At 47.9% G+C, this 21,862-nt stretch overlaps 1 protein-coding gene across 1 annotated transcript; it reads left to right on the forward strand.

Moving 5' to 3' along the window:
* Positions 1–903: 903 nt before the first annotated feature.
* Positions 904–15,544, forward strand: TNFAIP1 (TNF alpha induced protein 1). The gene is made up of 7 exons (XM_079955842.1): positions 904–1,119; positions 5,282–5,640; positions 6,611–6,780; positions 8,058–8,147; positions 9,325–9,377; positions 10,520–10,715; positions 13,289–15,544. Exons 2-7 carry the CDS (start codon positions 5,427–5,429, stop codon positions 13,508–13,510), a joined length of 945 nt encoding a protein of 314 aa, XP_079811968.1. The 5' UTR covers positions 904–1,119; positions 5,282–5,426; the 3' UTR covers positions 13,511–15,544.
* The last annotated feature ends 6,318 nt before the right edge of the window (positions 15,545–21,862 follow it).

The raw sequence follows: 21,862 nt of genomic DNA on the forward strand, positions 1-21,862 counted from the left end.
CTTGATCGGGAAGACAATTGCACCCGCTTCCCCCCTTGGCTAATAATAATAATAATAATAATTTTTATTTATACCCCGCCCTCCGCAGCCAAGACCGGGCTCAGGACGGCTAACACCATTTATTATTATTATTATTATTATTATTATTATTATTAGCCAAGGGGGGAAGCGGGTGCAATTGCCTTCCCGACCAAGTAAATCAATAAAATACTTAAAATATTTAACAACTTAAAATACTTAAGATTCTTGTTGTTTAGTCATTTAGTCGTGTCCGACTCTTTGTGACCCCCTGGACCAGAGCACGCCAGGCACTTCTGTCTTCCACTGCCTCCCGCAGTTTGGTCAAACTCATGCTGGTAGCTTCGAGAACACTGTCCAACCATCTCGTCCTCTGTCGTCCCCTTCTCCTTCATGGATCACTGCCAAGGGGCTTGAATAACTCAGAGAAGCTATGAACTATGCCGAGCAGGGCACCCAAGATGAACAGGTCATAGTGGAGAATTTTGACCAAACGTGATGCACCTGGAGGAGGAACTGGCAAGCCACTCCAGTATCCCCGCCAAGAAAACTTAAGATTCTACCCCCCTCCCAATTAAAACATAAATCCTGGCTACTACCATGGCGGCCCCTGAGATGAACAAGGCTCCCCACTCCTGATTTTAAACTGTTTAAAATCATGCTTGTCCCTTGCATCAGAAACAAACCTCAAATAATTGCACATTTATGAACACCCCGCGTGGGGTGTTTCATGTTCTACTACTTTGGTCTTTTTAAAAAAAAAAAGGGCGATCGACAGCTCTGGACTCAAAGCTTTTGCCTGGCGAGGGAGGAGGGGAACAAAATGGGCAGTGCATGCTGGGAAGCGTAGTCCCGTCCGCGGGCGGCTGCCGGCGCGCGCTGCACGCTGGGATTTGTAGGCCGAGGCGCCTGACTGGGAAGGGCGGCTTGTAGCTGGAGCTGCTCATTCCTCAGCTCCGCCTTTCGGCCGGGTCTGGGAAGCTTGAGGGGCGCGCCGGCCGGCTGGTTTCGCTCGCAGCCGGTTCTGCTCAGCCCCCGTCGCCTCCCAGTGCGAGGCGGAGGCCTTCGTGGAGCAGCAGCGCCGGTTGACTCGCCAGTCGGGTAAGGTAAACAGGCGGGGGTTGGAGGGGCCAGTGGGGAGGCGGGCGGGCCCGCTTGAGAAAGTGGCGTTGTGTTTGCGTTTAGCGGGCAAGGAAGTGGGGCGGGAGGGCGGAAAGTTGGCTGGTGGGTGAGTAAATTTGGCCGAGAGAGCTGATTGGCTATTGGAAGCGGGGGGGGGGTCAGAAGTAGGTCAGCTATGGAGGAAAAGGGAGGTAAATATTTGGGGAGGCGGAAATAAAGAATGGCTGCTTTCTCCTGCTTGGTTGCTCCTTTAAACAGGGGTAAGGGGTAAGTATAGTTAAAGCTATGGTTTTCCCAGTTGTGATGTATGGAAGTGAGAGCTGGACCATAAAGAAGGCTGATCGCCCAAGAATTGATGCTTTTGAATTATGATGCTGGACGAGACTCTTGAAAGTCCCATGGACTGCAAGAAGATCAAACGCATCCATTCTGAAGGAAATCAGCCCTGAGTGCTCACTGGAAGGACAGATCCTGAAGCTGAGGCTCCAAGACTTTGGCCACCTCATGAGAAGAGAAGACTCCCTGGAAAAGACCCTGATGTTGGGAAAGATGGAGGGCACAAGGAGAAGGGGACGACAGAGGACGAGATGGTTGGACAGTGTTCTCGAAGCTGCCAGCATGAGTCTGACCAAACTGCGGGAGGCAGTGGAAGACAGGAGTGCCTGGCGTGCTCTCGTCCATGGGGTCACGAAGAGTCGGACACGACTAAACAACAACAACAAACAAAGAGGGAGCAGGAAGTTCCACAGGTGCTGCGCTGATAGGGAGAGGCGACACCGGTTTCTTTCCTGGCTGGCTGTTTAAACCAGCAAGAGAGCCGGGTGGCTGCAGAGCTGGGGTCGATAGAAATCCCACAGTGTGGCCGAGAGAGGCTGGGGAGGCTGCACCTGTTGGATTTCTGCTGGCTGTTACCGACCTGCAAGAGGGCCAAATAAATATGGAGCGCTGGAGGGAAAGAAGACCTGCCATTCACCCTCCCTTTTGAAAACATCACAGTGAAGATATTTTGCATTTGGGCACCTTATTGCAATTCATTCCCATTCCCTGATCTCTGTTTTTTTAAACTTGTAAACCTCAGCCCTGGGATCTATCTGTGACAACTCCAGGCCTCTCTTTCTGGTCCTTGAAACTTTGTCGGGGCTGCATCCTCCACCAGTCCTGCTTCACCCCCAACTCTTAAGTGTTTTTGCTGGGCTGGGGTGTGTGTCCTTGAAGAATGCTTCTTGCTTCCCTGACTGGAGGATAAAGAGAGGGGGGTGTACACAGTACAAATTTACATTACTTGCTCCTCCACCTTTTGCATCTGGGTCTTCCCATACTGCCATGTGGACTTCTGAGGATTGCTCACAGGGGATGTGGCCCTTGACTTAAAAAACATCCCCCATCCCTGATTTAATTAATATTCTTTTAAAGTTTTCACACATTCTTTTCCTGCAGCCTGTAACCATTACTGCCTTGGTTCTTCCCAACGCTCCCTCAACTGACTGACCTTTTTTACAGTGTTAGCCTAACATCTGTCTCTCCCTTTCAGCCATTCATTAAATCACATGAATGGATGGGTCCTTGATAGTTAAGTAAATAGGCAACAATGCAGAATGGGAAAATCCCGGTGTGGAGAAAGTAAGTTTGAAAGGTTCCGATTTCCCTTTTCAACATGGGTGTGTGAGATGAAGCCTGGTTTTGTTCTGTTTTTCCTACGTGAGCGTTGGCACTTGGTGAATGAAGCTACTATTTGTATATAATTTTTGCCTTCCTTGCTGCCTTGGCTGAGATTCTTTCCCCTCAGGGGAGGGTGATGTTGGGTCAGAAGGCTGAAGCCTAATATTTAAAATCTACATATCAATATGTTCTGTACCAGGCATAGGCAAACTTGGCCCTCCAGATGTTTTGGGACTACAACTCCCATGATCCCTGGCTAACAGGACCAGTGGTCAGGGATTATGGGAATTATAGTCCCAAAACACCTGGAGGGCCGAGTTTGCCTGTGCCTGTTCTGTACCAACTACATCAGCTCTTGGATATTCCGAGTGTCTCAGTGCAATGCTTACTTATTTCAGTCCTTTATCCAGAAGCATGAGAACTAGACTCTTCTTTTATTTTTAGGGAAAGGACCACAGCTCAGTGACAGGACACCTGCTTTGAATGCAGAAGGCCCCAGGTTCAATCCCCAATAGGGATTGTAACTCTGGAGAGCCACTGCCAGTCAGTGTAGACAATACTGTGCTAGATGGACCAGTGGTTTACTTCTGTACAAAGCAACTTCCTGTTCTCATAAGAAAAATGTCTGGTGTTGGGCTGCGTAATTGCATTATCGGCCCATGGACCCATTCATGACTCAAGTTTGCTGGAGGACACAGCACACAGGCTGTTTATTATAACCACTGCATTCTCCCAAAGGTCACTTATCTCTGCATTCCCCTGCAATCGAATATTTCCGTGGCCATTCTCGGTACAGCAGGCTTCTCACGCCCTTTCCCAAATGCCATCTGCATGCCACGCTTGGATATGGAAACGGGGCTGCTGGAAATAGAAGCTTGTTAAGCCTTCAGTCATTTCCAGTTTGTGTGTGTGTCACAAATGCAAAAATGCACTGGAGGACATGGGGAAGCAGAGGAAATGCTTCTATTGTGTGGGACAGTCTTGAGTCAGGCCCATTACGTCATCCTGGAAGGCTGGGAAGGGGCCCCCAGGTTCCTGCCGCTGTTTGGAGATGCGAGGATTGAGTTGCGGACTTTGGTCTCATCCAGACGGCAGTTTACTGATCTGCCGGCTGGCTGGCGCTCTGCACCACTGCAGCTTAGAAAAGGCAGGTACCTTTCCCCTGTTCCCCTCCCTCTTTGCCTAGTGCCAGCTTTTATAGAACTTTTCGCAGCTGCTTAGGTATTACACATCTCAATTTGTCCTTGCGGCACCCCTGTAAGGTTTTTATTCAAAGTATTGTTCAAAAGTATTTTTGCTCTCCTGAAAAGGCCTGCTGCCCCTCAGGCTTCCGATCCCAGAGACTCAGCACAAAAGGAAAAGGGATTGGGCTGGAGGAGGTGGAAAGCAAACACAAGTGCTGGTTCTTAGGCAGAAAGTTCTTCTCAATGGTCCTTCTGGTGGGAAGAGGGGAAGCTAGCTCCCTGCTTTTGCTGCTGCTGCTGCTGCTTGGCCACTGGCCACTGGGCTTGAACTGCTCTTCCTCTGGGGTTTCAGCCACCCAGTGGCAATTAGACCCCTGGCTGTTGGCAGAAGCCAGAATGTGCTGCCCATCAGCTCTGCAGTCACTGGGCAACAAATACATGGAGATTGCCGGGGCGCCTATTCCTCTGCCCTCTTCTTACATTCTCTGCTGGTGAGACCACACTGTCCTTTTCTTGGGCAGTAGGGCTTTCAACAGCCAGCCTGGGAACTTGGAGCTAGTGGGTTCATTGCCCTCATTGTAATCACAAGGACTAGCAATTTGGTTTCGTGAGAAACCTGGCTTTAGCAAATGTTCTAGATGGCTCTTGGATAAGGTTTGAGAATGATGCCCTGCTAGGAAGCTTTGCCTTTGGAGAACTCAACGAGCGTTGTCTGCACTTTTCCGAGCCTCGTCCTCTTGCAGTCAATGAGGGCTGGCCACTTGCTTTTTGCAAGTGCTGCATGGAATGAGGCTGATGTGCCATTTGGTTTCCAGCTTCCGTTCAGGGCACTGCCGTTAACCGGCAACATCCCAAATGGTTTGGGATGTGGGTCCCTTGGGGACAATCAACTTCTGTACATTTCTCCTGGCAGGCTCTGGTCATCCTCACCTGAGCCCCAGATTCCCTCAACCTTGTGGGCCATGGCTGGTAGCAACCAGGCGGGAGCATTTTCTGTAGTGCCTTGGCAACCCATCCGTCAATCATCTGACACCATAATGATGTCAAGCGACTGATAGGTGGGTTCTGCCACCACTCACCTTTTAATATTGGCTCCCAGGATTGTGGACAGATAACAATCCCGTCCATTGAGCCCAGAAAGCTAGGTCACTAAGCCAGCCAAACCTTGGCACCTGCATGGGCTCATATCAGAATTATCGGAATCTTGCTTCTATTCCCTGTGCAAAGAGAAATAAAGTTCTGTTCTGGACCATCCACTGTGTCTCTCATTTTCTCTCCCTCTCCCTTTCTCTCTCCAGTTTCTTGGCTCCAGGGCCAGACTGCTTCTGGGAATACTCTCCTTGCCCAGCCAGTGACCTCGTGGCTCTCCAACCTCCCCCCACAACCACGGCGGAGTCGGTCAAGCCCACCCTCTGCAAAGTTGTCATCTACTTGCAGAAGGAGATGTCCGGAGACACCTGCCTGGCAGCCGCCTGTCCCTCGTCAGGAGCCAAGCCCAAGGGCTGCGGCTTCAAAGGCGGCACCCTGGGCAACAAGTATGTGCGGCTCAATGTCGGCGGGTCCCTCTACTACACCACGGTGCAGGTGCTGACACGGCATGACACCATGCTGAAGGCCATGTTCAGCGGCAGGATGGAGGTGCTTTCGGACAAAGAAGGTGAGCCAGGGGCCAGTGCTGGCAGCCAGTGTTAGAAGCTCGAGTGCAAAAGCCAAACCTAGATTGTGGTTGCCACATGTCTTAAGCAACTTTTTTTTTTGCAATGAGATTTAGTATTACTGGTGCTATTATTGTTCATTTCATTTCTATACCACTTTATATTTTAAATTTAAAAAATCTCAAAGTGGTTTACAACACATTAAAGCATCAAATAAAACAGAATATAATAAATTCTACCTGCCCGGGGTTTCAGATCTTCAGCAAAGGCCCTTGTCTCAGTCCTGCCATCCTCACAGGCACGTTTTGTGGGGATGCAGGAGAGGGCCTTCTCGGTGGCTGCTCCCATACTCTGGAAGTCTCTCCCTAGAGAAGCCAGACTGGCTTCCTCCTTGCTGCCCTTCCGCCGGCAGGTAAAGACTTTATTGCTCCAACAGGATTTTGGAAACTGCTTTTAATGAAAGGGCTGGTGCTGTGCTGTTTTTATTGTAATTATTGGTATGTTTTTAAACAGATTTTATATATACAGTGTTACCTCGGTTTTACATCAGCCTTGTTTAAGAACTGTTCGGTTTATGAACTCTGCAAAACCAGAGGTAGTGTCCCAGTTTGCGAACTTAACTCAATCTAAGAATGAAATCCGAATGGTGGAAGAGCACCGGCAGAGGGAGGCCTCATTAGGGAAAGTGCACCTCGGTTTAAGAACGGTTTTGGTTTAAAAATGGACTTCCGAAACGGATTAAGTTTGTAAACCAAGGTACCATTGTAGCCTGAATTCTGTCGACGCTTACTTGTTTTCCAGTGATAGATTTTTCTGCGTTTTAACTGTTCTTGTTTTAATATAACAATGAAGAAGCATTTAAACCAGGGATGGGGCTGGCGCAAGCTTTTTCTTGCCTGTTGTCGATCAGCTTCCACTCCTACAGGATGCCAGCTCAGATTGCAGCTGTCTTGTCTTCTCCTGCTCTCACAGGCTGGATCCTCATCGATCGCTGCGGGAAGCATTTTGGGACAGTTTTAAGTTACCTCCGAGACAACACGGTTGCCCTCCCAAAGAACCGGCAGGAGGTCAAAGAGCTAATGGCTGAAGCCAAATATTACCTCATCCAGGGCTTGGTAGACCTCTGCCAGGCTGCCCTGCAGGTGAGAGCTGCATGCACGTAGCGTTAGGGGGACCCTTGGGGGTCATAGAATCACAGAACTGTAGGGTCGGAAGGGGCATCCAGGGGGTCATCTAGTCCAACCCCCCCAAATGCAGAAATCTCAGCTAAAGCCTCCATGACAGATGACCACCCAACCTCTGCTTAAAAACCTCCAAGGAAGGAGAGTCCATCACTTCCCGAGGGAGACCATTCAGCTGTTGAACAGCTCTTACTAGCCATCTATTCAGTGCAGGAATCCCCCAACTGCAGTATCCCTGACAGATGGCTGCCCAGCCTCTGCCATAGGAATGGGCCATAGAGCACCTGGGTCCCAGGGTCAATCCCCAGCATCTCCTGGTATGGCTGAAATCCTGGAGGGCCGCTGCCAGTCAGTGTAGACAGTACTAGACTAGGTGGATCGATAGTCTGACTCAGTATAAGTCAGCTTCCTAAGGTCCTAAGTCTCTCCTGCAAGTACCGTATTTTTTTGCTCTATAAGACTCACTTTTTCCTCCCTAAAAAGTAAGGGGAAATGTGTATGCAGCTTATGTAGCAATTGTAGGATGCGCAGCTATCCCAGAAGCCAGACCAGCAAGAGGGATTGCTGCTTTCACTGTAAGTGAATTATTCTGAGATTCAAAATATTTTTTTTCTTGTTTTCCTCCTCCAAAAACTAGGTGCGTCTTGTGGTCTGGTGCGTTTTATTGAGTGAAAAATGTGGTACTTCCTATGTCTCCCTGTAGACCAGCTCCTGCACTGATTTTGAGGGCCACCGACATTGTGAGAGACCTGCGGGTGTGGTTCCAGTCCCCCATTCCTCTTTTACACCAGCTGCAGGGAACCTTAGGCCCTCCAGTTGTTGCCAAACTTCAGCTCCCATCAGCCCCTGCAAACATAACCAATGATTAGGGATGGTGGGAGTTGTAGTTCAGCAGGGGCATAGGTTCCTCCACACCTGTTTTACACAGTCGGCAACTGTGTGGGGAGGGCAATGAAGTGCATTTTTAACCACCTTCTTCAATTGGATCTTAGAGAGTGCTAAACTTTGAAACTCTTATCCCCTCGCAAGTGTGCTTAGCGTGGTTTTCAGGCTGGGTATTGACTTTTGCAGGCTCATCTGTCCTGGGTGCTTTTAAGTGGAGATTCCTGCCTTGCTAGATGTTTTGCTAGATGACCTTTGGGGGCGTCCCTTCCAACTCTACGATTCTGTGGTCCCCCAAAGAAGGGGACACCGAACCTGCACTCACCTGCCTGTGTGCCTGCAATTCTCTTCCGCAGGACAAGAAAGATTCGTACAAGCCCGTCTGCAACATCCCGGTCATCACATCACCCAAAGAAGAGGAGAGGCTCATCGAATCTGCCATGAAAGTGGGTGTTTTTCCTTCCAGGTCTTGTTCTTGAATTTCCAGAGATGGGGAATTCGTGGGTTGGGGTACCCCAGGAAGACTCAGAAAGGGGAGATAGAAGGCTTCAGTGGAGCCCTTGACTGACAATATGCTGCTGAACCACAGCTCCCATCAGCCTCAGCAAGTGTGGCCAGTAGCCAAGGATGATGGGAGTTGTAGTTCAGCAGCATCCAGAGGGTCAAAAGGATCCCCACCATTTTAACTTTCCACAGTGCCCTGGAGCCAGGGGTGGGGAAACCCAGACCCTGGAGCCAAACAACTCCCTTCGGACCCCTCTAAGCTCCCGCCAGGCCAGACATCCCTCACCACCCCCAAGTGTTTTTTCTTGGCTGGAACATATCTTTGAAGTGCAAAAATTCTCATTGGGGGAGACTACAGGGAGGGGCATGTCAGTGTGTGTTGAAACTAACCGACTACACCAGGGGTCAGCAACCTTTTTCAGCTGTGGGCCCGTCCACCGTCCCGCAAACCATGTGGTGGGGCAGACTATATTTTTTTTTGGGGGGGGGGGAATGAACGAATTCTTATGCCCCACAAATAATCCAGAGATGCATTTTAAATAAAAGCACACATTCTACTCATGTAAAAACATGCTGATTTTTTTCCACCCGCAGGCCGGATTGAGAAGGCGATTGGGCCACATCCGGCCCCCGGGCCTTAGTTTGCCTATCCCTGGACTACACAAAGGCAATAGTTGCATGTGTGGCCCTGCCTACTTTGCCTCTGGCCCTGCCCACTACTGGCATGTGGCCCTCAGGAGGTTAGCCAGGAGGGAATGTGGCCCTAAGACAAAAAAAAGTTCCCTTTTACTGTTTCTGAAGAAACAGGGAGCCTCCTGTCTGCCCTTGGGTGTGTTTGCCGCTGCCGCTGCTGCTGCTGCTGCTACTGACAAATAGGCTCAAAAAAGTACCATACGAAGGGGGCTCACCAGAGACCCCTTTGCCCAGGAGAGGCCCTGACTGGGCAGCGTGACCTAGCCGTCTTCTTCCTCAGTCGGTAGAGCCCGAGACTTAATCTCAGGGTGGTGAGTTTGGGCCCCACGTTGGGCAAATGATTCCTGCATTGCCGGGGGTTGGACTGGATGACCCTTGTGGTCCCTTCCAGCTCTATATTTCTGACATTTCACCTCTTCCTTCCAGCCTGTGGTGAAGCTGCTGTATAACAGGAGCAACAACAAGTATTCCTACACAAGGTAAAGTCTCTGCTGTCTCCCTAAGAACATAAGACAAGGCTGTTGTATCAGGCCTGTGGCCCGTCTAGTCCAGCACCCTGTTCTCACAGTACTTTGATAAGTATCTGACACCCTCCCCACAGTGTTGAATTTATTGTTTCTGGTAGTAGATGTGAAGGACGATGAACCCGGGCTTATTTCATATTTATTCCATGTTGGTTTCAGCAGGAGCAAACCTCTCTCTCTTTTTATTATTTGGAAAGGTTTGATTTAATTGCTGTACGAAACAGCACAGCTCTCCCAATTTAAATTTAATATACCGGGGAGGGTAGGCAGTTAATAGGCTGATCTGTGATAAACAGCTTCCTATTTATTTTATTTGCCCATCAATCCTAGCATTGTCCACTCTGACTGGCAGCAGCTGCCTATAGTCGTGGCCATACCTGTTACCAGTTCTTTTCTTTCTTTTTAATTTTTATTTTAACTGGAAATGCTCAGCCTGTTCTTGTTGAGTACCTGGGGCAAGCGGATCTTCCACTGCTCACTTGGTCTCCTTCAGATAAAGAATGTGAGGACGGGGTTCTTGTGCTTGGGATGTTTAGCATGTGAAGACTAGCATCGTGTAATGGGGTTGAAGTTTCCAACTAGGGAGCCCTAGGTTCAAATACCTGCTGAGCTGTGAATCTTGCCAGGCAGCTTTGGGTCAGTCACCCATCTTCTCAGCCCAACCTACCTAAAAGGGTTATTGTGAGGATTAAAATGGTGAGAGGGACACCTGAGCTCTTTTTTTGGGGGGGGAAGGCAGAATCCAGATGTGAAAAAATGGTTATTTACTCAATTTATATCCTGCCCTTCCTTGCAAATGAGCCCAGGGCGGAAAACACATCATGGCAACTTCTCTTTATAAAGCATTCCAAAAACAGTCAAAACATTCAACCAGTGCTTTCAGGGTTGCCAGGAACTGTGTCTTTCAGCCATCAAACACCCGGGGGAAACAGGAATGTTTTTAACATCCTCCTGAAAGTCAATAACGAGGGTGGGCGACATACCTCCCCAGGGAGGGCATTGCACAAACAGGGGAGCCGCCACCAAAAAGGCCCTGCCTGTCACAAGCCGATGATCCACATACGTCATTCTTCTTTTTTAAAAAAACATTGTTTCAGCACTTCCGATGACAATTTGTTGAAGAACATAGAATTGTTCGATAAGCTCTCCCTCAGCTTCAACGGGAGAGTCCTCTTCATCAAAGACGTGATCGGGGATGAGATCTGTTGTTGGTCATTCTACGGTCAGGGGAGGAAGCTGGCCGAAGTCTGTTGCACATCCATAGTTTATGCTACGGAGAAGAAGCAAACCAAGGTATTTTAACCTTGTGGTTTCTGTTGGGGCCTGGGGCTATCAACACGGACATCCCTTTCTGTGTGGCTTCTTCTGGGCAAATTTCAGGGGAGGATTTTACGGTGCCTCCATAGGCCAGGGAAAGAGCCTATATCAAAGCACATGTAAGTAAAGGTAAAGGGACCCCTGAACATTAGGTCCAGTCGTGACCAACTCTGGGGTTGCGGCGCTCATCTCACTTTATTGGCCAAGGGAGCCGGTGTACAGCTTCCGGGTCATGTGGCCAGCATGACTAAGCCGCTTCTGGCAAACCAGAGCAGCGCACGGAAATGCCGTTTACCTTCCCACCGGAGCAGTACCTATTTACCTACTTGCACTTTGATGTGCTTTTGAACTGCTAGGTTGGCAGGAGCAGGGACCGAGCAACGGGAGCTCACCCCGTTGCAGGGATTCGAACCGCCAACCTTCTGATCAGCAAGCCCTAGGCTCTGTGGTTTAACCCACAGCGCCACCTGCGTCCCTCTCAAAGCACATGGATTATTAAGTTATATATGGTCCAAAGCACATGTATTGGACCATATATAACTTTATAATCCAATAAGAATATAAGACAAGGCTGCTGATCAGGCCAAGGGGCCCATCTAGTCCAGCCTCCTGTTCTCACAACGGCCTGCCAGATTAATTTATTTCAGAAGATTTGTGCACGTCTTGATTGTAAAAAGCAAACATAAAAAATATAAAACAACAAACATGTAAAACAGTAATATAAAACTTACAAAAAGTTAAAATAACAATAGACCAAAGGCAGTCAAGGGAATTCTGGGCAGTCTTGCTTTGACTGTCCCTACTGCGTTTGACTTGCAACAGTCGGAAGCAGGGAGGATGTCATGTGAAACAAAAAAGCAGAGCAGGGTGCCAAATTTCACACATCAGTGTCAACTAACCAGTCCTTGGGGAAGGGGAAAGCCGAGGGCTCCAATTTGACATGTTTGTGCTTTCGTTTTTTGGTTTTTTCCTTGAATTTTTATTAAAGCTTGAAAACACAGTATACAGAAATAAAAATAAAAAAGCAGTGTACCAAAAAAAGCAACAAATATCAAGCATTTTTAAACATGAAAATTAAAAGAAAATAGATAAGAGGAGAATAAAAGGAGGAAACTTCCAATTTTCTGTCTATGAGCTTTAAAAATTTGAGCAAAATTTTTAATTCATAACAACATTCAACTCTTTCACTTCCCATAGCCAATTCTTTTTTCATTCTTCAAAACTGATACCGCACCGGTTCTTTTTCCTTATTGTGCAGAAAGCCCCTGATGGGTTTCCAATCATTAATAAATGTCAACAGTGATTTTTCTCTTAATTAAGCATGCCAGCTTTGCCATCTCAGCCAAACCCATTAATTCCAATAGCTGTTCTTCTATAGCAAGCAATAATAAGTACTCCCATCTTTTTGCATGTAAGCATCTCGTCACTGTGATCGGCGGTGGCTTCCTTTTTGCGAGATTCTGCTGCTCCTAGTTATGGCGAAGGCAGACACTACAACCTCTTTCCCTGCCCTCAGCACCCCTGCTCCACTCTTGCTGTCTGGCACAGTGGAGCAAAGGAGGCAGCTGAGGATTCTGGGGTGGGGAAGCAACTAAGCCCTTAGCTTGGGCTTGTATTTATTTGAATAAGATTCAGCAGCAGGGCAGGGGGAAATAGCTGAGAGGATTTACTCCCTCTGGCCTCCGTTATTAGTATTTATTAAATTTGCTTGTCGCTTTTTTTCTTTGCTATGGCAAGTCAAAGCAGCTTGTATTTTAAAAATCCATACATTAAAATAGGTGGTGGTGGTTATTTTCTGTTCTTGTTCTTGTTTGCATTCTGTGTTTTTATCTTGTATTTTTAATCTGTGGACTGTCCTGAGATCTACAGCAGAAGGGCGGCATGTTGTTGTTGTTGTTGTTGTTGTTGTTATTAATTGAATTTATATACCGCCTTATACCAGGGGATCTCAGCACAGTTCACAGAATAAAATCAAGATATAAAACCACAAAATACATAATAAAAATAAAAACAACAACCCAATAGCCCCCCCCCAAACCCACCACATTTAAAAGGGTATAGGATGTAAATCAGATCAACCAAAGGCCTGGTTAAAAAGGAACGTTTTTGCCTGGCGCCTAAAGGTGTACAATGAAGGCACCAGGCAAACTTCCCTGGGGAGATCATTCCACAGATGGGGAGCCACTGCAGAGAAGGCCCGTTCTCGTGTTGCCACCCTCCAGACCTCTCGTGGAGGAGGCACACGAAGAAGGGCCTCAGAAGACGATCTCATGGTCCGAGTAGGCTCATATGGAAAGAGGCGGTCCTTGAGGTATTGCGGTTCAATAAATAATAATGCATGAAAGCATCCTACTCACTCTAAAAGGCCATAGGTAAAAAGCCAAAGGCCTTGATAAAAGGGAAGATTCTTGCTTGACGCTCGAAGATACGTAACAGAGGTGCCTGGCGAGCCTCCCTGGGGAAAACGTTCCACAAACGTCGGTGAAGAAGGGTGATCTTTGGTGCGTTTGCTCCTCCCAGTAACCCCCTCGACTCTTTTCTCCCTCCAGGTTGAGTTCCCCGAGGCCCGCATCTACGAGGAGACCCTGAACGTCCTGCTGTACGAGACTCCCCGGGTTCCCGACAACTCCTTGCTCGAGGCAACCAGCCGGAGCCGCCCCCAGGCCTCCCAAAGCGAAGACGATGACGGCAGCTTTGAGCTGCGCGACCGCGTCCGGCGCATCCACGTCAAGCGCTACAGCACGTACGACGACCGGCAGATAGGCCACTAAGCCCACGCAGTGTGGGGAGGGGGGAGCTCGCAAGGGATGACGCCCTTTCCACAAGGGTCTGGCTGGCTTCGAAGCAGGGGGGCTGTCCTCTGCGCCTCCACTACTTTCAACCCTGCCTCCCCAAGAACGATTTTGTGCTCGGAACGGTCCCTGCCCTGCGCCCAAGCCGGCGTTCCTTCATCGCGCCGGAGCTGCGCTTGGCTTCTGATTCCGGCAAAACAGATCAAGGTGCTCTGAAGGCCTGCAATCCACAATGCCAGCTTCCAAAACCTTACCGGCTGTAATTGTTCTTCTGAGACTTAACTTCTCTTCTAGAAGCTGCTGAACAACTTATTTCTGGCTCGAGAAGAAGCTGCCGTTTCCTTCCTTCCCCTCTGAGAGTGGTTCTTGCAGGAGGGGACCCATCTTGGGCTGGGTGGTCTCAGACTCTGCTTGGAGAACCCTCTTTTTTGGTTTGTTAGGTTTTTAGAATCTAGGTGCTGAGGATGCTAAGCGAAAGCCGAACACTAGTTTTCCTTACGTAGGGCAAACACTACACACATCCGTTACAGAATGCTCTTTGCCAGAGCTGGAAGAATTTCAGCCCCGAACCCTGACTTAAATATTTTGTTACGTATTGCCAAGGAACAATGGGAAAGCCAACTGGGACTGGTTTCTGGTGAAAAGTGAGCCCATCCTTCTACCCTGGTCCTGAAAGGATTGCATGGGATGGAGAGGCAGAAGAGAAATGGGGGTGTGGCAAAATTCAGCCTTTTTCGATTTTGCCCCACAAACCGGTTGAGGAGCTTACGCGTTTTGTGCATGGGGAGGGGGTCTCATCCAGCAAGTTTGCCTGCCTCAAAGTGCTGTTTCTAGTCCTAAACATCTGCTATTGGTCAGTGGGCATTATCATTAGATCAGAGGGCAGGAGTTCCTTTTTTTTTTTTTTTTTTTTTTGCTTTCCAGAGTTATGTTCACTCCGAGTTGATTTGTTGGGGGGTGCGGGCCATGACCCAAAGTGGGTGAGGCCACCCTCTCTACCTCCAACACCCTGCTCCTCCATCCCTTTTCCTCCCTTCATAGCGGACTGCTGAGAGAGAGAGAGATGGCTCTTGCCATGAGATTGAAACGACCCCTTGTAGAGTGAGACAAAGTGCACATTGGTGGCAGTGGTGGAGGGACATATCCATTATACTGTTTGCTCAAAGTGCAGATTTGCTATAGAAATACAGTGAAAAGCCGGCGGGGCAACGCCCTACTCGATTGCCAGTCAGTTCAGTTTGGGGAAAACAATCACATTTTTATACTGCATTGTGTTTGTGGCAGTGAAGCCACACCACAATGAGTGTTGTATGCAAGATGGAGATGGAGGCAAGGATGGGGGGAGGGAGATATTAGGCCAGGTGGGGGGGGGGACACTACTGGCTCCATGCTGCTGAACCACAACTGGCCCCTGGCCATTGGCCCTGCTTCCAGGATAGGCCTTGGTTCATACTGTATGGGAGCAGGGGATGATGGGAGCTGTGGTCCGGAATATCTGGCAAACACCACTATCCTGGCCACCCCTTGGTGGTGTGGCCAAAGAGCATGTGAGTTGAATTCTCCGTGATGACTGCTGGCTGTGCTCTATACCTCCTTATTTAATCAGACCTCATTGCAGACTCCCCAGGCCATGTGTGGGGAACCTTTTGCCCTTCCCGATGTGGCGGAACTGCAACTTCCATCAGCCTCGGCAAGCATGGCCAGCAGCCATGAGGGCCAAAAGGTTCCCCCTGCGTGGTCCAGGCCAGCAGGTTCTTTGAGGTGCGTAGGAGGGAGGAGGGCTCCTTCCCCACAAATATAGGCTGGACCAGAATTTGTGGGGTCACTGATAGCAGCGGTTAGCGGGTTGTTAACCCTCGGTGGTTAGATGGTGGTTAATTTTCACCCAAGGTAAGTCGCTGCTTCTGGTTAACCCATGTTTGGCTGAACGTGCAATGGGTTATATATCTGGTAACTCGGATCATGACATCTGTGTGCTCCTGGCACAGAACAAATAAACAATATTCTGTATCACACAGGCCTAATTTTCTTGTAACCTGCATACAATCATGGAAAAATTTATATATATGTTTTTACATTTTTGTGGGAAGGAGCAAGCTTCAGCGGCCTTTGACACCATCGACCATAACATCCTTCTGGACCGTCTAGAGGGGCTGGGAGCTGGGGGCACTGTTATACAGTGGTTCCGCTCCTTCCTCCTGGGCCGTGTTCAGAAAGTGGTGGTGGGGGATGAGTGTTCAGACCCTTGGGCCCTCACTTGTGGGGTACCTCAGGGTTCCGTCCTCTCCCCCATGCTTTTTAACATCTATATGAAGCTGCTGGGAGAGATCATCAGGGGGTTTGGACTGGGTGTTCATCAGTATGCAGATGACACCCAGCTCTACCTCTCCTTTAAATCAGAACCAGTGAAGGCGGTGAAGGTCCTGTGTGAGTGCCTGGAGGCGGTTGGAGGTTGGATGGCGGCTAACAGATTGAGGTTGAATCCTGACAAGACAGAAGTACTGTTTTTGGGGGACAGGAGGCGGGCAGGTGTGGAGGATTCCCTGGTCCTGAATGGGGTAACTGTGCCCCTGAAGGACCAGGTGCGCAGCCTGGGAGTCATTTTGGACTCACAGCTGTCCATGGAGGCGCAGGTTAACTCTGTGTCCAGGGCAGCTGTCTACCAGCTCCACCTGGTACGCAGGCTAAGACCCTACCTCCCCGCGGACTGTCTCGCCAGAGTGGTGCATGCTCTGGTTATCTCACGCTTGGACTACTGCAACGCGCTCTACATGGGGCTACCTTTGAAGGTGACCCGGAAACTGCAATTAATCCAGAATGCGGCAGCTAGACTGGTGACTGGGAGTGGCCGCCGGGACCACATAACACCGGTTCTGAGAGATCTGCACTGGCTCCCAGTACGTTTCCGAGCACGATTCAAAGTGTTGGTGCTGACCTTTAAAGCCCTAAACGGCCTCGGTCCTGTATACCTGAAGGAGCATCTCCACCCCCATCGTTCAGCCTGGACACTGAGATCCAGCGCCGAGGGCCTTCTGGCGGTTCCCTCATTGCGAGAAGTGAGGCTACAGGGAACCAGGCAGAGGGCCTTCTCGGTAGTGGCGCCCGACCTGTGGAACGCCCTCCCATCAGATGTCAAAGAGATAAAGAATTACCTGACATTCAGAAGACATCTTAAGGCAGCCCTGTTCAGGGAAGTTTTTAATATGTAATGCTGTACTGTTTTTAACACTGATTGGGAGCCGCCCAGAGTGGCTGGGGAAACTCAGCCAGATGGGCGGGGTATAAATAATAAATTATTATTATTATTATTATTACTACTAAGAAAGGCACAAGAATCCCATATCCTCGCAGCTGTAGGTCTTGCCCACCTGTTGCTTGTGGAGCTGACTAGGAAGAGCATGGAGACATTCAAGGTTTTTCTAGATATCCATGAGGGCTAGAAACATGAAGTTGGGATGGTGTTTTAAAACTGAGGCTTGATTCTGAGACCTGTGCTAGATTTCTCGGCTTGGGCATGACCCTGTGCATGTATTTATTTACTTATTTTACATATTATATGCACACCCCTATTTGGGAGGGCTCAAGACTTCACTGCAACAGCTGCCAATATAATTTTCTTTAAAAGTAAAAAAAGTGGGGATTCTTACGGTATTGCTGTATGCAATACCCAACCTTCCACTTGCAAAAAAAAATGGATGCAATTGCCCCTTGATTATTTTTAATGTTCCAATAGGGATATTCCGCTCCCCCCGTGTCTTTCAAAAATGCTGTAGAATTAGATGTCTTCTGGCAAATTCAACATCTGTCATGTGTTCTCCTTTTTTTGCATCACCCAGTGCCAGAATGGAGCTTCAAAATACATCAGAGCCGAGTGCAATCACTGCTTACTCATAACTCAACCATTCTTTCTCCTGCCCCCTCTCTCCCTATTTTTGAGCTATTTTCATAAGCATTTCCCAGGAGGAAAGAATGCAAGCCTCTCAACACAAATTTTCTTCCCGTTAAGACAAACGTGGGTCTTAGATGGAAAACGTTTTATACATTGGTGGGATCTCTAATCATTTTAAACAGAAATTCACCCGAGGCCCTGCCTGCCTGCTGCAGGTGGCCTGTATGTTTATTGCAAGTGCATGAAATTTTGATGACCAGGACGGAAATACCTGTTCTGTCCTCACTTTTGCAAGGTCTGGGACTTGTCTAGTTGAGTGTACAATGCACAAGTCCTTTCTATATTTAATTCTTCAAACTCCAGAGGAAATCCAGTACCAACCCCCAGGGATAGAGAGCCTATATCCCTCCTAAATGTTTATTTGGACTCCCAACTCCAGTCAGCCCCAGCCAGAATGGCCAGCAACCAGGGATGTTGGGAGGTGTAGTCCAGCAGCATATAGAGGTCCTCTGTCTTTGCAGGCACCCTCCTGTTCTCATTAGGCAGATGTGGAGAACCTGTTGTCCAGCCAGGTTGTTGCTGAACTACAACTCCCATCATCCGTGGCCACTGGCTGTGCTTGCTAGGGGCTGATGGGGATTGTATTCCAGCAACATCTGGAGGGTCAAAGGTTTCCCACATGTGCTTGGCCATGCAGAAGGTCCCGGGTTCCACCTCTGGCATCTCCTGGTAAAGCGAGGAATGTTCACCCTCCAAAAACCTGGAAGGCCACTTCCAATCAGTGCAAAATAACTGAGCTAGCTAGATGCTGGTCTCAAATTCAATCCCTGGCATCTCCAGTTAGGGCTAGGGATTTTCTCTGCCTGAGAAGCTGCTACCGGAAAGTGTCAACAATGCTCTGCTTGATGCACCAATGATCTGAATCCTATTAAGACCGCATCCTCTGTTCCTTATGTGTTCCAAAACTTTGGCGGGCTAGCTGGTTTAAATAAGGCTCAGTGTCTCCTGAGGACCAGCTTCCTTGGTTCTCAATTCCACATCCTTAAAAACCCACTTTAAAATCCCCAGAGGCAGGGATGGGGCAATGATGGGAGATTCAGTTCCACAGCATGTGACGGGCCGCTGGTTGCCTGCCCCGGTTTAGAGATTGGCGATGAAATGGCATGTTTAACAGTTGCACAAAGTACTTGGCAGAGCGGCTCATGCCTGGCTTACTCAGCCAGCTTACTCAGAAGTAAATCCCATTAAAAGAGCGAAATGTGATTTGCTCGAGGCTGCACGATTGTCTCCTTGGTGCTTTAGTGCTCTTTCCTAGCTTGCTTTAAGAACTAAATTACATTCCCTGTCAACAGTGTCTGCAAACAGCATAGAAGCCACGAGATATTGCGAGAGCTAAAAAAAACCAAGCAGAAACAAATTTGGTTGTTTGCTGACGATACACATCTTTGGGATGTGCAGGTTTTTTAGGACCCATCTTATGATTGAAATGTGTATTTAATAAAGGGTTTCCCAGGCGATCTCAGATCCAGGTGCTTCTGACATCAGAAGAATGTCATCCTTTTGATGGTTGCTTTGCTCTGGGAACCTCTTGATGATTCCTTCATTGAACAGGATGACAGGGCTTTTGTGGTGGTGGCTCCCAGCTGAGCTAACCAGTTGCTTTCAGAGGAGGTCTGCCAAATTTCAGCATCTTGGCCCTTTTGAAAACTGGATCTAAAGGTTGCTCAACTTAGCCTTTATATTAGGGCTAGCCAGTGTGGTGCTTGCCAAATATTATGGACTTCCCATTACCCTTGACCACTGGCCATGCCCTAAAGGCTAGCAGGTTTATTGTGGCATAAGCTTTTGTGGTCTGCTGAGGCCACATGAATGCTTGTCCTCAGTTGGAAGATATGTACACAGGGGGAGAGTAACTGTAGGGAAATTGAAGCAAACTGCAGAGGCCAAAATGGCCGTGAAATCCAACAAGTTTGCTCTGCAATACCCTATACTAGAGAAGCACAGTGAATTTAAAATGACATAACAGTGATGACACAATCTGGGTTGCCCTGGGCAAGATAAGCGACTAACAAATTCAATAAATAAAATAATCTTTCCAGTTTTGTTATGCTAAATTGACACCCAATTTAGAAGAAGAAGAGTTTGGATTTGATATCCCGCCTTTCACTCCCTTTAAGGAGTCTCAAAGCGGCTAACATTCTCCTTTCCCTTCCTCCCCCACAACAAACACTCTGTGAGGTGAGTGGGGCTGAGAGACTTCAAAGAAGTGTGACTGGCCCAAGGTCACCCAGCAGCTGCATGTGGAGGAGCGGAGACGCGAACCCGGTTCCCCAGATTACGAGACTACCGCTCTTAACCACTACACCACACTGGCTCTCATTTAGGATACATTAGGATAATTTAGGATACAAAGCCCTGGTGCTGATCGAGTCCTAAACAAAGAATCAAACCCCAGATGGGCAGGGTATTATTATTATTATTTATTAAACTTCCAGTGGTGGTGCTGAAACATCTCTGTAAGCTGTTGCCCTCAAAACTTGCATTTTAAAGTTAGTACTTTTTCCACACCCACCAAAAAAAAGAAGGGGAAAAAAAGGACATAGGGCCAAATATACTTTTCTTAAAGCAATTTATTTTTAAATACTTTTTTGTGTTTTTTTGATTGATGATATTTTAGTGACTATTTCTAACGTAAATATTTGACTGTTTTCAGAGATAGTGTGCAGAGGTTCAGAGTGTGTTTGCTCACTTGGAAGCTTCTCCTTTTGGCTAGCAATTAGATAGCAATAATTTCCTTGGCAGGAGGAGAAGTGTTAAAAAAAAAGAGTAAGAAGTGAAAGCTTCTTTGAAGAGCCAAGCTCCCTTGTCGTTGTTTTCAAGCTGTAAGGAAAGTTTATAGCAAACAGATGGCAACGCCAGCCTTAGAAGAAGTGGTTTGAGCTTGCCACAAGAAACAGGACTCGGATCTAATTTCCATTCAGGAACGTTAACAAAATTCCCTCTGCATTTTTATTATTGTTCATTAAACTTTATTAATTCTCAAGAAACATATGGCAACCACACCAAATAGTGAAATATAAACATTATAAACACCTGTCATGTAGAACTATTAATATTTCACCATGCAGAAAAGCAATTTTATTCATCCACATTTATTATGCGTTTACTCTTTCCAAATCCAGTTAGAGGATTCCATTTATCTTTAAATTTTCCTCTCTCAGCTTACCATCTCTCGCTCTCATGAATTCTGTAAGTTTGTGCATCATTGCAACCTTCTGGATTTTCACTAACTGTCCTTTCCCTGTTGGTGGTGACCCATTTCCCCACCCCATTTTGCTGGGAGTACACCACAGGTAGTGTGGTTGCTGACCTTGAGCCAGACATCCTGGAGAGTGAAGTCAAATGGGCCTTAGAAAGCACTGCTAATAACAAGGCCAGTGGAAGTGATGGTATTCCAGCTGAACTATTTAAAATTTTAAAAGATGATGCTGTTAAGGTGCTACACTCAATATGCCAGCAAGTTTGGAAAAAACTCAGCAGTGGCCAGAGGATTGGAGAAGATCAGTCTACATCCCAATCCCAAAGAAGGGCAGTGCCAAAGAATGCTCCAACTACCGCACATTTGCACTCATTTCACATGCTAGCAAGGTTATGCTTAAAATTCTACAAGGCAGGCTTAAGCAGTATGTGGACCAAGAACTCCCAGAAGTGCAAGCTGGATTTAGAAGAGGCAGAAGAACCAGAGACCAAATTGCAAACGTGCTGGATTATGGAGAAAGCTAGAGAGTTCCAGAAAAACATCTACTTCTGCTTCATTGACTATGCAAAAGCCTTTGACTATATCGACCACAGCAAACTATGGCAAGTTCTTAAAGAAATGGGAGTGCCTGATCACCTCATCTGTCTCCTGAGAAACACTGAACACTGTGAGACTTCTGTATAGGATCACGGGCTCGATGAGGAGTCCAGTGTAGCTTTAAGCTGTGCACTCCTGCACTGATAGTTGTTGCTTGGGTGCAACAGCACATCCCTTTACCTGCTCTGCATCCCTCAAGAACAAGAGGGGATGAGATCAAAAACACGCATGTATGTTATACCCTGGCTGCACAGATGCCAAGCTGGAGGGATCAGGTGAAAAAGATCCGGTAGCTGTTGCGCATCACTTGAGCATTCCATGGAGGTGGCAACATTATTCCACCTTCGTCTCCAAGAGAGATGGCCGTTTATTTCTCACACGAACAGTATATCCTGGTGAGAAATGGATGGTGAAAATCATTTAGATGTGGGGAGTCTAAATGCAACTGGAAGTAAAAATCACTTTGTTTTAAGAGCATAAGGAAGATTCTTCTGCTGCCACAGTGGCTGTCCAGGCAGTTCTGGGAACCTGGAAAGCAGGACAGGAGCACAACAAGGCTCTCCCCACTGGGCATTCCTTGATACTG

This window comes from Podarcis cretensis (assembly GCF_951804945.1).
Source record: "Podarcis cretensis genome assembly, chromosome: 15".
NCBI lineage: Eukaryota > Metazoa > Chordata > Lepidosauria > Squamata > Lacertidae > Podarcis > Podarcis cretensis.

Bases quoted from the DNA above. Each gene is read 5' to 3' on its own strand.
- TNFAIP1 (XM_079955842.1), top strand. From the start codon at position 5,427: ATGTCCGGAGACACCTGCCTGGCAGCCGCCTGTCCCTCGTCAGGAGCC. The intron at 8,148-9,324 runs GTGGGTGTTTTT...TCTTCCTTCCAG, and splicing joins TCATCGAATCTGCCATGAAA to CCTGTGGTGAAGCTGCTGTA. The intron at 9,378-10,519 runs GTAAAGTCTCTG...ACATTGTTTCAG, and splicing joins AACAAGTATTCCTACACAAG to CACTTCCGATGACAATTTGT.